The sequence below is a fragment of the Mirounga leonina genome, unplaced genomic scaffold, assembly GCF_011800145.1.
Source record: "Mirounga leonina isolate KUSES-001 unplaced genomic scaffold, KU_Mleo_1.0 Mir_53, whole genome shotgun sequence".
NCBI classification, from domain to species: domain Eukaryota; kingdom Metazoa; phylum Chordata; class Mammalia; order Carnivora; family Phocidae; genus Mirounga; species Mirounga leonina.
This window is the reverse complement of record NW_023270807.1, coordinates 2,220,605-2,232,829: the sequence shown is the minus strand read 5'-3', so window position 1 is coordinate 2,232,829 and position 12,225 is coordinate 2,220,605. Positions and strand designations below refer to the sequence as shown.

At 43.6% G+C, this 12,225-nt stretch overlaps 1 protein-coding gene across 2 annotated transcripts in view; it reads right to left on the bottom strand.

Moving 5' to 3' along the window:
* The window catches only part of ANKS1A (ankyrin repeat and sterile alpha motif domain containing 1A), a 180,208-nt gene that overhangs the window by 81,218 nt on the left and 86,765 nt on the right, over positions 1-12,225 (bottom strand). For both annotated transcript variants that reach the window (XM_034991653.1, XM_034991654.1), the window contains 2 exons: positions 9,337-9,429; positions 3,764-3,890 (listed from right to left, as the gene is read on the bottom strand). In XM_034991653.1, the coding sequence (XP_034847544.1) occupies positions 3,764-3,890; positions 9,337-9,429 (220 nt within the window). The remainder of the gene's footprint in view (positions 1-3,763; positions 3,891-9,336; positions 9,430-12,225) is intronic.

The following is a 12,225-nucleotide window of genomic DNA, read 5'->3' as shown; positions in this document are numbered from 1 at the left end:
AATGGAAAAATGAGTGATGGGATAGTTAACAACCATTTAAAAAGAATAAGGTAGATCTTTAAGAACTTAAAACAAAATTGTACCCATGATCTATAGACAAGGTAAATTAAAAAAACAAAACAAGTGTGCAAAACCGTTTGTGAAATACGATCCCATTTTAGGTTGTTAAAAACAAACAAAACAATCTCACATAGTCACTTTTTAAAAAAATAAAAACAGCAAACGGCCTGAAGCGGACACTACACTTTCAAACTATGTCACTTCCAGCACCTGTGAGTAGTGGAGAGGTAAGAAGACTGGACCATTTTACTTGTATTCACTTCTATGTTGTCTGAATTTCTTTTTCCCCCAGGAGCTAACACAAATGTACTTTTAAAATATAATTTAGAGGGGCACCTGGGTTGCTCAGTCAGTCAAGCGACTGCCTTCGGCTCAGGCCATGATCTCGGGACCCTGGGACTGAGCTCGCATCGGGCTCCCTGCTTGGCGGGAGGCCTGCTTCTCCCTCTCCCACTCCCCCTGCTTGTGTTACCTCTCTCTGTCAAATAAATAAATAAAATGAAAAAATAAAAATAAAAACAAATAAAATACAATTTAGATAATCTCCCACCCCACCCCTCCTGCCATAGGTTTGTGAATTATATAGTAAAGAGGGCTGAAAGCTCTGGTAGTCTCATTAACACGGCCTTTTGAGAACTGATGAATTAATTCATAAAAGCTGCCTAAGATAATGACATTAGTGGAAAAGCAGAAAAGACTGACTCTGTACTAATCCGTAATATCATCTGCTGACTTGTCTCACATTTACCAACTCTAGCAGGCATTCCTTCCAGGCTACTGAGAAACTGGCAGAGCCCATTTTCATCTTTAATGTCTCAACTCCTTTGTCTGAAAGGTCTTTGAGTGATCCAACCAGCTTGCCTGGAGGCAGGCACACCCCACATGCTGTGGTCCAATTAAATCTGCTTCCCGCACCACCTACTCTTAACAGTTAGCCCAGTACTGTATTGCTGAGCTGGAAGGAACCAAAGCAAAGGAGGAGGAGATGTGAGGCCTAAAGTCCTCTGTGGCAGTTCCCTCCTTGACCTGGAGATCTCTCGACTTGAGGATAGAAAATTCCTGCATTTGGCAGCCAAGGAGACCAGCCTCATTTATGAAGTTTGTCTGAGTCTCTTTTTCTTCTTTCCAAAGGTTGAGCCAGCTATCTTATAATGGGTCCAGATCAAGCCTTCGAAAGAGAGAAAAAATTAATAATCTCGTTCCTCCTTGATGCTAAAAATTCTTCCCTAAGAACCACTTTCAAACAGAGCATTAAGTACTTGCTCTTTAAGGGTTAATTTCAGTATGATTTATTATTAAACAACTAGAGAACGCATTGGTGCTCTACTCCATGCTCTGTAAATATTTTAATTAAAAACCTACCAACATGATTAGAAGCTCAATACAGTTAAGAGAGTTCCTCAAATTGCTGTATAGATTCAACACAATCCCAATAAAAATCCAGCAGGACTTTTCGTAGAAATCAACCAGCTCATTCTAAATTTTTGTATGGAAAGAATATCTAAAACAATTCTGAAAAAGAATAACAAACTGACAAAGGCAAGGAAAGGATGGTCCTTGACAAATCATGCTGAAACAATTGGATATCCACATGCAAAAAAATGAATCTCTCCCCATGCCTCACATCATATTCAAAAATTACCTCAAAATGGGTCACAGACCTAAATGGATACCTAAACCTACAATATTTCTAGAAGAAAATATAGGAAAAAATATTTGTGACCTTATCCCTAAAAAAAAAAAAAAAGAAAGAAAAGAAAAGATACATTGTCATCAAAATTAAGAACCTCTGCTCTTCAAAAGACATTGTTAAGGAAATAAAGAGACAAATCACAGATTAGGACAAAATTATGCATCTGATAAATAGTACCCAAAAAATATAAAGAACTCTCATGACTCAATTATAAGAACATAAACAACCCAATTTCTTAAAATGAGTAAAAGAGTTGGACATTGATTTCATTAGCTATATGGATGGCAAATAATCACATTAATAGATGTTCACATCATGAATTATTATGGGAATACAAATTAAATCCATGATGAAGTATCATTACACATCTATTAGAAGGACTACAATTTTAAAAACCTGGCAATATTAAGTGCTAGGGAGGATACACAGTAACTGTAACTCTGATGGAAAAGCAAAATGGTATAACCACTCTGGAAAATGGTGTGACAGTTTCTTATAAAGTGTAGCATCTATTTGCCTAGGACCCAGCAATCCCATTCCTACTGTTTTCTCAAGAGAAATGAAACTGATGTTCACACAAAAACCTGCAAATGTTTATAGTTTTTTTGTAATTGCCAAGAACTCTAAGTGACCCAAATACCCCTCAACTAGAGAATAGATAACTATGGTACACCAGTACAACAGACTATTACTTGGCAATGAAAAGTAACAAATTACTGGCACACACAACAACATGGAGGACTCTTGAGTGAATCATGCTAAGTGCAAGGCCCCCGACTCAAAGGGTACACATGGTATGATTCCCATTTATAGGACATTCTGAAAAAGGCAAAATTATTGGGACTGACATAAAAGCAGTGTTGCCAGAGGTAAGGGAAAGGTGTGGGACTGACTATAGAGGGACACGAGAGAGTTTTTGGTGTGATAAAACCATTCCGTACCTTGACTGGGGAGGCAGTTATATAACTGTATTTGTCAGAACTCACAGAACTGTACACGAAAAGGGTAAATTTTACTATATTTAAATTGTAACTTTTTTTTTAGAAAGCTCCAAATGGAAACCATAAAAAACCAAAACAAAACAACTACTATAAAAACGACCACTAAGTTTCTGCGTGCTGGAAGAGAAACCTTTTAAACAGGACAGTTAAAAATAAGGTCTACGATGTCAGACATACGTACATGTTCTCTTCGCCACCCCCCTACCCTCTGACAGACCCAGCAAAGGGTGGGTTCGAGAGAAGCCATCACACCCCCCATTCTTACCGGAACCGTGACTATCAGGATTGAAAGGAGGCGCTAATCATGCCCCACGAAGGACCTAGTACCCGAAAGCTATAAAGAGCGAGGAGAGGCCACAGGAGGAGGCCACAGGAGTCCCTTCCAAGTGCAGTGGGAACCGCACTGCCCCTTGTTGTTGTTCTTAGCACAGAGGCTGTCACACATGCTCCGGCAGTACGCTCACCTCCGTCGTCGGCCTGGCTCTGGGTCCTGCGGCACTTGCTCCCTCACAGAGGAAACGGAATTTTGCAGAGGCGATGAAAGTAGGCCAAGGCGACAGAGCACTCTAGTTACCGGGTGGCAGCCAATCACGGGCCCCTCCCCAGGAGTGTCTCATTCTGAGGTCAGGACTCAAAGCAGAGCCTGTGCCGGCAGCCTGAACCCCAAGGGACTGACTTGTTGGGCTTGTTTTTCCATGGCATTAACTTGAGGTTTTATGACTTGAGACCCCAAATCAATCTCCATCACACCATGGGCCGTCTCTCCTTCCAGAGCCATTGCCTGGGCTGACCTAACCACCTCCTTGCTTCATGTGCTGAAGGGCGGGGGGGGGGGGGGCAACCCAATGTTAAATGAAAGGTCATAATACACCCACCACCTCCGACTGCTGTGACGCCCAACTTCCCCATCCCAAGGAACATCACCCTCTACTTGCCATCCAGGATCACAAACTTTAAAAATCCTTTTGCAGTTGTTTCTGCTGGGAGGGGGTTGGGGGCAGGGGTGTACCTTTTGGTTTTCCATCCCCGTCCATGGATCCCAGCTTCTTTGTTTCTGCTGTTAACAACAGCTCATAAGGATGCTCATCCTCTTCCCTGGCTGCACTTCCCTGAATCCAGGGTCTCATGGCCAAGACCTAAGAGAGAAAACACCATAGAACTTCTCATGTGGGTGGATAATACCAGGACAGGTTATGCAGAACAAATTCTCCTTTTTCACCAGAGAGGAAGGGGGGTGGGGAGAGAAGGTAAACAGCTCAAGTGTCACGTGGAACCACGTGCTTTTCTGGATATGCACCTGTACCTCAGATCTCAATGGACTTTGATTAAAACACTCCCCTTTTCCTACTTCATTTTATCCTTCAAAAAGCCATTAATACAATCCAAGATCCTCCCTTCCCGTGCCTCTCCCATCATCAGAGTGTTCTGCGTGGTCTCTTCTCAGTGGGTAGTTGCTTCCCAAGCGGTTTTCAGCCAGGCTGCCTCACAAAGGCCTTCTTTCTCCACAATTCTTCCCTAATATGCACACATACTACCCCAAGGCTGGAAGCCTTCCCACCTTCTCAAGAGGGAATCAAATGACTCCCGACTGATCCCGAATGACTGACATTTACCAGAAACAAAGCGCTCTATGCGTCCTTCTCTATTTTTGTGAGCCTTTCTTCACAGGTCCTGGGGGTTACAGGGAAGTTTCTCTCAAAAGGCAGCTTCCTACTACATTTATGGTAATACGAGTTTAAATTAATTCCACCAATCTCTGTTCTGAAAGGAGTCAAATGGCTAGGCAGTATGAATTTCAGTGGAGGAAAAAAGCAGCTCTGTCGATGGAGAAATCCCTGATCCAGGCAGCCAAGTGTCTCTGATGGAATACCTGGACCAGAGCTGGCTTCCACACCCACCAACTAGGTCTAGGCAGCTGAGGGCCTTGTGGCCACAGCTAGTCATGGTACCGAGGTGGCCAAGCTTCCTCCTCAAACCAGGCCAGAAACACCATAATTAGTGCCACAGTCACACTGAGAGAGACAATGGAGATCCTTGATTTAGACGATCATTCTGGCTCATCTGTCCTAAGAATCCAATGTGTGTCATAGGCAAATTAAGAATAATCATGTACCAGCTATTAGGAGAGCAAGCCAAAGCATGAAATCTCCTCTTGAGCAGTTGGCTAGGAGAAGGGATACAGCACCAACAGAGGCGGGGTTCAGAGGAATTCCCAAGTCCACCTAACAAATAATGGTACCCTAACAAATGTGATTCTTTGGTACATGCAGAAACCTCCTCCTTCAGACATGCCCCACAGCTCACTGGACATAAATCAGGTTTGTGATCCATCAGGGTTTTGCTTCTGGGAGACACAGCTCACTGTGTTACAAACTAATGAGACAACACGGATTCTAGCTCGCAGCCCCCGACTAAATGAGAGGCTGCGGCTCCTGTTTGGTAACAAGGCTGCCACTCCAAAGGCAGAATGACAGTCTCTTTCCGAAATTCTGCTAAGCACAGCAGGAACCTCCACTTTACTGAAAGCCACCTGGAAGCTAAAAGCTATTTCATTACAAGGAGCCATTTGCCTGTGTTACTTATTCCTTTTGCCTCTTCATAGGAACACAATTAAGGGAACAAAGAGGGACCATTAAGCAGTTCGTACAGTGTCAACTTAATACCACAGGCTTTACAGACAGGAATTTGTGTTCTGTAGGTTTACACACCCATAGCTATCACTTAGCCAGAGCCCTGGAAATCTGATTCCGCGAGTGTTCTGCACACAGCAAGGGTCCTCATATAGCCCCAGGCATGCTTCTCTGAAAGGTAGTTGACAGTCTGGATACCCAGCCTATAATATCCTTTCTTCTCAAGCAGGGCAGCTGATGACTTCCATCTGGAAAATCAGGCCCACTGGACCTTCGGTCACTCTGTGCCTGGCTCTCGTGCACGACAACGAGAAGCACAGCACCAGCAAATGCTAGAGCTGGAAGGGACCCGAACCGTTCCGATCACAGCTAGAGAGCACCTGGCTCCAGTTCTTTCCCTTTGCAGATGCCCAAACCGAGTTCCCAGACAGGGCTAGGGACTTGCCCAAGGTTACACAGAGAGCAACCAGCAGAGCCAGGGCCATAAAATTCACTTCCCGATTCTGGACCAAGATGGCCTCATTTTTTTTTTCTGGGAAATAGGACTTTCCATCCAATTTGGAACTCTTGCCCTCCTTCAGACTCTACTGAGAGTCCCCTGCTCACATCCAGATAACTTCTAAGGTGATCTTTTCCTCTTAGTCCTTCCTGGCTCCCGCCAGCTATGGGATTAAAATCTCCTAATAAAGCAATAGACTGCTTTGTTTTGGGCCTTCCTAACTCCCACTCAAGAAGCCCTGTGTCACAGTGAATATGGCAACAACTGATTTTCAACAGAAAGGATTCTGCTCTTTACTAGATTATTCCTTAATCTTTTCCGCCCCTTTCTTCTAGGGCTGACAATAAATCAAAGCCAAAAAGCCATATTCTCTGTTACATGGAAAGGAACACTTCTGCTGCAGAGAGAAGCTACTACCAGTCACCACCTAAATGTGACCAACGGAATGACCCCGGTTGGGGTGTGGGCAGTTTTCTGGGAAGAGATACCAGGGCAGCTGCACCTTCCCATGAGTGTGTAACACATCTGAGCACAGAGGAGACCCTGGTCAGTCCGATGAAGCTGGCAGCCCATTTGGCAGGGCAAAAACATCTCGATAGCGTGTGTGCACACACATATGTAGGTGTTTAATTTCTTTAAGCCAGTTTCATGACCTGGTTGTTAATCTGATAAACTCTCCTGGAGCCAGCTATACTCAGCTTCCCTTAAAAGCTTGTATGGGTCATCTGACAATGACAAGCCTAGGGAACAGGACACAAACACTGAAGCAGATGGCCTGCCAAATATAAAAGCCTAAATTGTGATGAGCCAGTGCTTCCTAGGATATGAGGGTTAAGGTAGTAAAGCTTTGGGAGTGTAAGAAATCAAAATAGGGAAGACTAGAGTCCAAGAAAAAAAAAAGTCCACTTTTGGAAAAGACCTAGTCATTCAAACTACAGCAAATAGAATCTGCCTTGATCATTAAAAGGATAATGACATAGACCACATCACCTCTGTATTTATGTACTTATAATCACTAAGTAAGCAAGGCTGGGGTTCTCATGGTCTTCTGACTACAGTGGCCCAACTGACCCAGAATTCCAGACTATTCAGAAACAAGTCCTAGAAAAAGTATCTCGGAGTCTCCCATCCAGGAGAGTAATATGGAGATTTCTCCCCCTATCTCTTGATACTGTTGTTTTTTCTTTTTTTTTAAGATTTTTTTATTCATTTGAGAGAGAGAGAACGCACGCGCGTATGCGCACACGAGGCAAGGGGCAGAGGGAGAAGCAGACTTCCCATTGAGCAGGAAGCCCAACAACGTGGGGCCAGATCCCAGGACCAGAGATCATGACCTGAGCCGAAGACAGACACTTAACCAACCTACCTAACAGACACTAACTAAACTACCCAGCCAGGTGCCCCGCTCTTAACAGTGTTATTGACAAATCATATTCTCTGAAAAGCCTTGGAAGAATAGAAAGTCCTCATTATCTAATATTTCTTTAAGAGCCTTGCACTTATCCTTGGGCATTAGGAATTTTAATCCAAGTCCTTGTTAAAGAGGTGGCATAAGGCATTTATAGAGACCTAGCCCCAGGTGAATATGCTCCATGTTACCAGGTTTCTCCTTATAAAAACGGAGTAATGAAGCAAATCTCTGTATAAAAACATGCAGGGGGGCGCCTGGGTGGCTCAGTCGTTAAGCGTCTGCCTTCGGCTCAGGTCATGATCCCAGGGTCCTGGGATCGAGCCCCGCATCGGGCTCCCTGCTCGGCGGGAGGCCTGCTTCTCCCTCTCCTACCCCCCCTGCTTGTGTTCCCTCTCTCGCTGTGTCTCTCTCTGTCAAATAAATAAATAAAATCTTTAAAAAAATTAATTAATTAATTAAATAAAATAAATTAAAAAAAACATGCAGGGTTGGCTACATGCACTTCTATCTGCTTTCACCTTAGAGGCTATAATTCTGGAGACCCTTTAGTTGAAACATGATAATAGGCATTTTGTAATTAAGGCATACAAAGAAATAGGGACAGAATTTGTACCTAACACAAATATCTTCCCCTATTTTCAACACTGACTTTTACATTCTTAAAACTGCATCCTTGTATTTATACATTTTCTTAAATGAAAGCCATCCAGCCATCCATGTGTTTATACGAAGTAAAAGAACCTGTCTCACTGGATGGTCTGTGGCAATAGAGTAAAAAAATTAGCTCTGACTTCTAGGGATAAAGTTATGAGACTTAGTTGACTAGTTTATTATCAGCTAATTTTTAAATTAAAGACCAACAGGCCACTGAATGAGCAACAAAATAATGAAATTATTCAAAATACTGAATAAACGTATTCTCTGCACGGTAGGAAGTATTAAAGGAGCATTCTGAAAATGAAAGATCACGGAAAATATGATTTTCTTCATATAACCAAGAAAGAAGATTGAACGATTTGCCCCATAATAATCCTTCTTTAAAAAGATGGACTAGGGGGGCACCTGGGTGGCTCAGTCGTTAGGCGTTTGCCTTCGGCTCAGGTCATGATCCCGGGGTCCTGGGATCGAGCCCCGCATCGGGCTCCCTGCTCAGCAGGCAGCCTGCTTCTCCCTCTCCCACTCCCCCTGCTTGTGTTCCCTCTCTCGCTGTGTCTCTCTCTGTCAAATAAATAAACAAAAATATTAAAAAAAAAAAAAAAAAAAAGATGGACTAGGGCGCCTGGGTGGCTCAGTTGGTTAAGCGACTGCCTTTGGCTCAGGTCATGATCCTGGAGTCCCGGGATCAAGTCCCGCATTGGGCTCCCTGCTCAGCAGGGAGTCTGCTTCTCCCTCTCCCACTCCCCTCTTTTGTGCTCTCTCTCTCACTCTCTCTCTCAAATAAATAAATAAAATCTTTAAAAAATAAATAAATAAATAAATAAAAAGATGGACTAGTCTTCTCAAATAAACTTTTTTGATTTCTCCCACCCCCACGACTCCTATTTCTCTTCTAATTGAGTCTTCATGACATTTTCGAAGTTTGTCCTGGTGGATTCTTCATGTGAAATGGAGAAGAAAAATGTGAAAACAGAAGTAAGACACTTGGGGCAGAAACACCAAAGCTCGCTAATATGACATACTCTATAGAACAGTGATTGGGGGCATACTCTACATTTTGTATCAAAAGAGGACACAGGTACAAAAAAAAAGCAAAAAAGTCAACTGTTTAGCTACTGGAGCCAGGAGAAATGTGCATGGTTTACTTTCAATGTGCAATGTAGATCAATAATTGGCCTGTCTGCTAGATAGCTCCATTAAAATTCTTTGCTTAGTACTTCTGAGTGAGTTGGAAAGGGCTTCTTCCAGATTACTGATATACACAAAACTTACTAATCCAAAGAGGTGATAAGAAAATGAGAAAGCAAAGTCTTCTTTAAGCACACATCGATGTACTTTCCAAAAAACTGTATTTCAGTGATGGCAATAAACCCTCAACCCTCTACCTCAGAAGCTGTCAAGGGAAAATACTTCTTATCTATGCGGTCTTCCTCCTCTTCATCGGGTGGTGGCTTTGCTGGAGGCGGTGGACGTTCCCTCTGCAGAAGAGAAAAGTATTTCACTATCTCTTAGCCCTTGGAAATGAAAAAGAATAATGTAAAGAACTCCCCTGAGAGACTCAACTCAAGGATTAGTATCTAAACAGATGGCCTAGTATCTGCACATACATCCCCCCACACACACACATAAAATTCAATCAGCACATTCTTTGCTTTTTGATGTTTGTAGCAGAGATTATAAACACTTGTTTCATATTCTAGACCACAGTGAGAAATATCAGCACTGAAACCAAGGACATGCCTTGCCAGAAAATGTCCTTCATAATACCCATAATAAAACTAGCCCAGAAAAGCCAGTGGCTCAACTTTCAGACTATGTTAAAAAGAGGAAGCGGTAAATCAAAAGAATCAGCTTGTCAGAGTTCTAACAAACCCGCATTATTAAGGAAGTACTGGGGAAAGTAATCAAGGACAAAAACATCAATTCCTGCTCAAACTTTAACGCTACCCCTATTTATTCGCCAAAGCTCAGAACTGGTCTCTATCTAATCCTTGGTCACCTCCTTCAATGTATTATGTATCGCTCACATATGAAAACCTTTCATCTCAGCCCTTTTAAAAAAAGGAGTATTTGTCAGCTGTCTGCCCTGGAGCAAGGGTTAGCGAGCTCTTTCTTAAAGGGCCACATAGTAAATATTTTAGGCTTTGTGGTCAACCCCCCACTGCAGTACAAAGGAGCCAGAGAAGATACGTAGACAAGTGTGGCTGTGTTCCAATAAAACTTTATTCAAAAAATGGGCAGCTGTCTGTGGGCCATATTTTGCCAACCCCTGCCCTGGAGCAACAAACACCCTGAAAGAGGGATTAGCGAGGTCAAGTGAGGTGGACAATTTCAGGACCACACACAACCTTCGGTGGCAGAAGGCTGGAGAGAGATTTGCCATTGTACCTGCGGTACCGTCAGCATTGTTTACACTCCGAAGTCCTAACCATGCTTCATAACCATGTTCCTACAGGGAAGGGAGTGGGAACCTGACCCAGGAGTTGGCTTGCAGGCTCACTCCCTGGCTTGTAGGTTAGCTCACCGTGTTGCTAGAACAGGAATATTTATAAAAGTCAGGGTGGAGGCACGTGCTGAATTACACAAGAGCCTCAGAGAGGTCTGCAAGACGTCTCCCGTGTCCCAGGAGCAGCCAGGGTCAGGTGGCATTCGGTTAGCATTTGGCATCCATGATCTCTCTCTGTTCAAATATGCTTTGCCCCTCGGGATTCTATCTTGATAAATCAGTCATTCCTATAGTCCCTGGAACCAGATGGCCGCCCAGCGGCAACAACTTCAAAACAGGTTCATCTTTTCAAGCCAAACAAAGCTATGAGACCAGATTTCCTACTAAGTTCCACTTTCCCTAGCCGTCTTACTCCAGAAGTGCAGAAACAAGAGTGGTTCCTTGCAAGTGGCACCTCGTAAGGGAGGGAATAGCAAAGGGAGCAGGCCCATCATCCACACCAGTTATCCAACCTCGGGACAAAAATAGCTGAGGAAGAACAAAATGGAACACAACAGCGACAAAAAGGACCCATCCCAGAAGCCCTCTCAAGACTAAAGGAGCCTAGAAAGAACAATATGAACAGCTCTTGTGCAAGAAGTGACCACCAGGGACACTGGAAAGAAAGAGAAGCAGGAGGCTCTTTTTTTCCGAACGTGAGAACGTTGGCCCAGGGCCTGTAAGTGCAGAGCTGATTTAGACTCACCATCCACCGCACTGGTAAGATGCAGAGCAGCCCCTTGGCCACAGGTAATTACCAAGTAGCACAGCCACCACGTACGCAAGTAAAAACGGCAAAGCATGCACCCCAAGATGCATCAGTTTTTACTTAGCAAGACCACCAGAGGATAGATTCTTGGAGTGGGACAGAACAAAGAGACTATAAATCAGTGGCTAAGCCCACAGGAACTTGGTTATTCAGAGCTCACTTCAGGAAGCCTGTGTTCTTCTTGTAAAGCCTCCAGCTCCCTCTAATGGACATCACCTGTAAGTACCACAAAGCAATGCCTTCCTCCACAGGTGGGTTTGCTTGCTTCATCATACCTAAGGTGAAAGTGAAACAAACCAGCTCTGTCTACAGAAGCACCATGCTAGGGGTCCTTGGCATATGCATGTGCTTCCATCACTCACAAGGAGTTTTACCAGTCCTTGATAATACCCACTCCAGTGGGCTACCACAGACTGGTATGAATTTCCAAAATTCATACAGAAATACTATTCTAGGACCAGACATGGAACCTAACAAAAAAGAACACTAAGAAATATCAAGTCATTCCCAGGGCACATCTGAAAAACCCAAAGATCACCTAGTGGCCAAAGGTTCATCTAAATGGTCATAAAGCAGATTTAGACCAAAAGGGAAATGCTGGCCTCTCCAACAGGAAGAAATAATATACACCTGAAAATCTGCCTCAAGCTGGGAGTACTGGGATTCTGTTAAGCAATGGCGAGTTCAGTAAAAATGTGGTGCTCAAAACTTCAAATTATTGTGCTAGCAATGTAGGAAGGAAGGTCAATGGGACCACTGATTCAGGCTTAGGCTCAGAGTAAAACCCTGAGGGAGAAAAGTCTTGAGAACAATGGACAAGACTGGAAGCAAAAGCCAGTACTGGAGAAAGAAGTAGTAAGATGGGAAGGTGGACCTTGAGAAAGAAATGGCTGGAGAGATTATAACCGGGAAAAACAGGAATGCCACATACCAACACATATGATATCTGATTAAGCCTTGCTACAACCCTGCTGAATGCAGAATCTGTCCAGATCCAAATGGATAACACTCTGAGGGCAA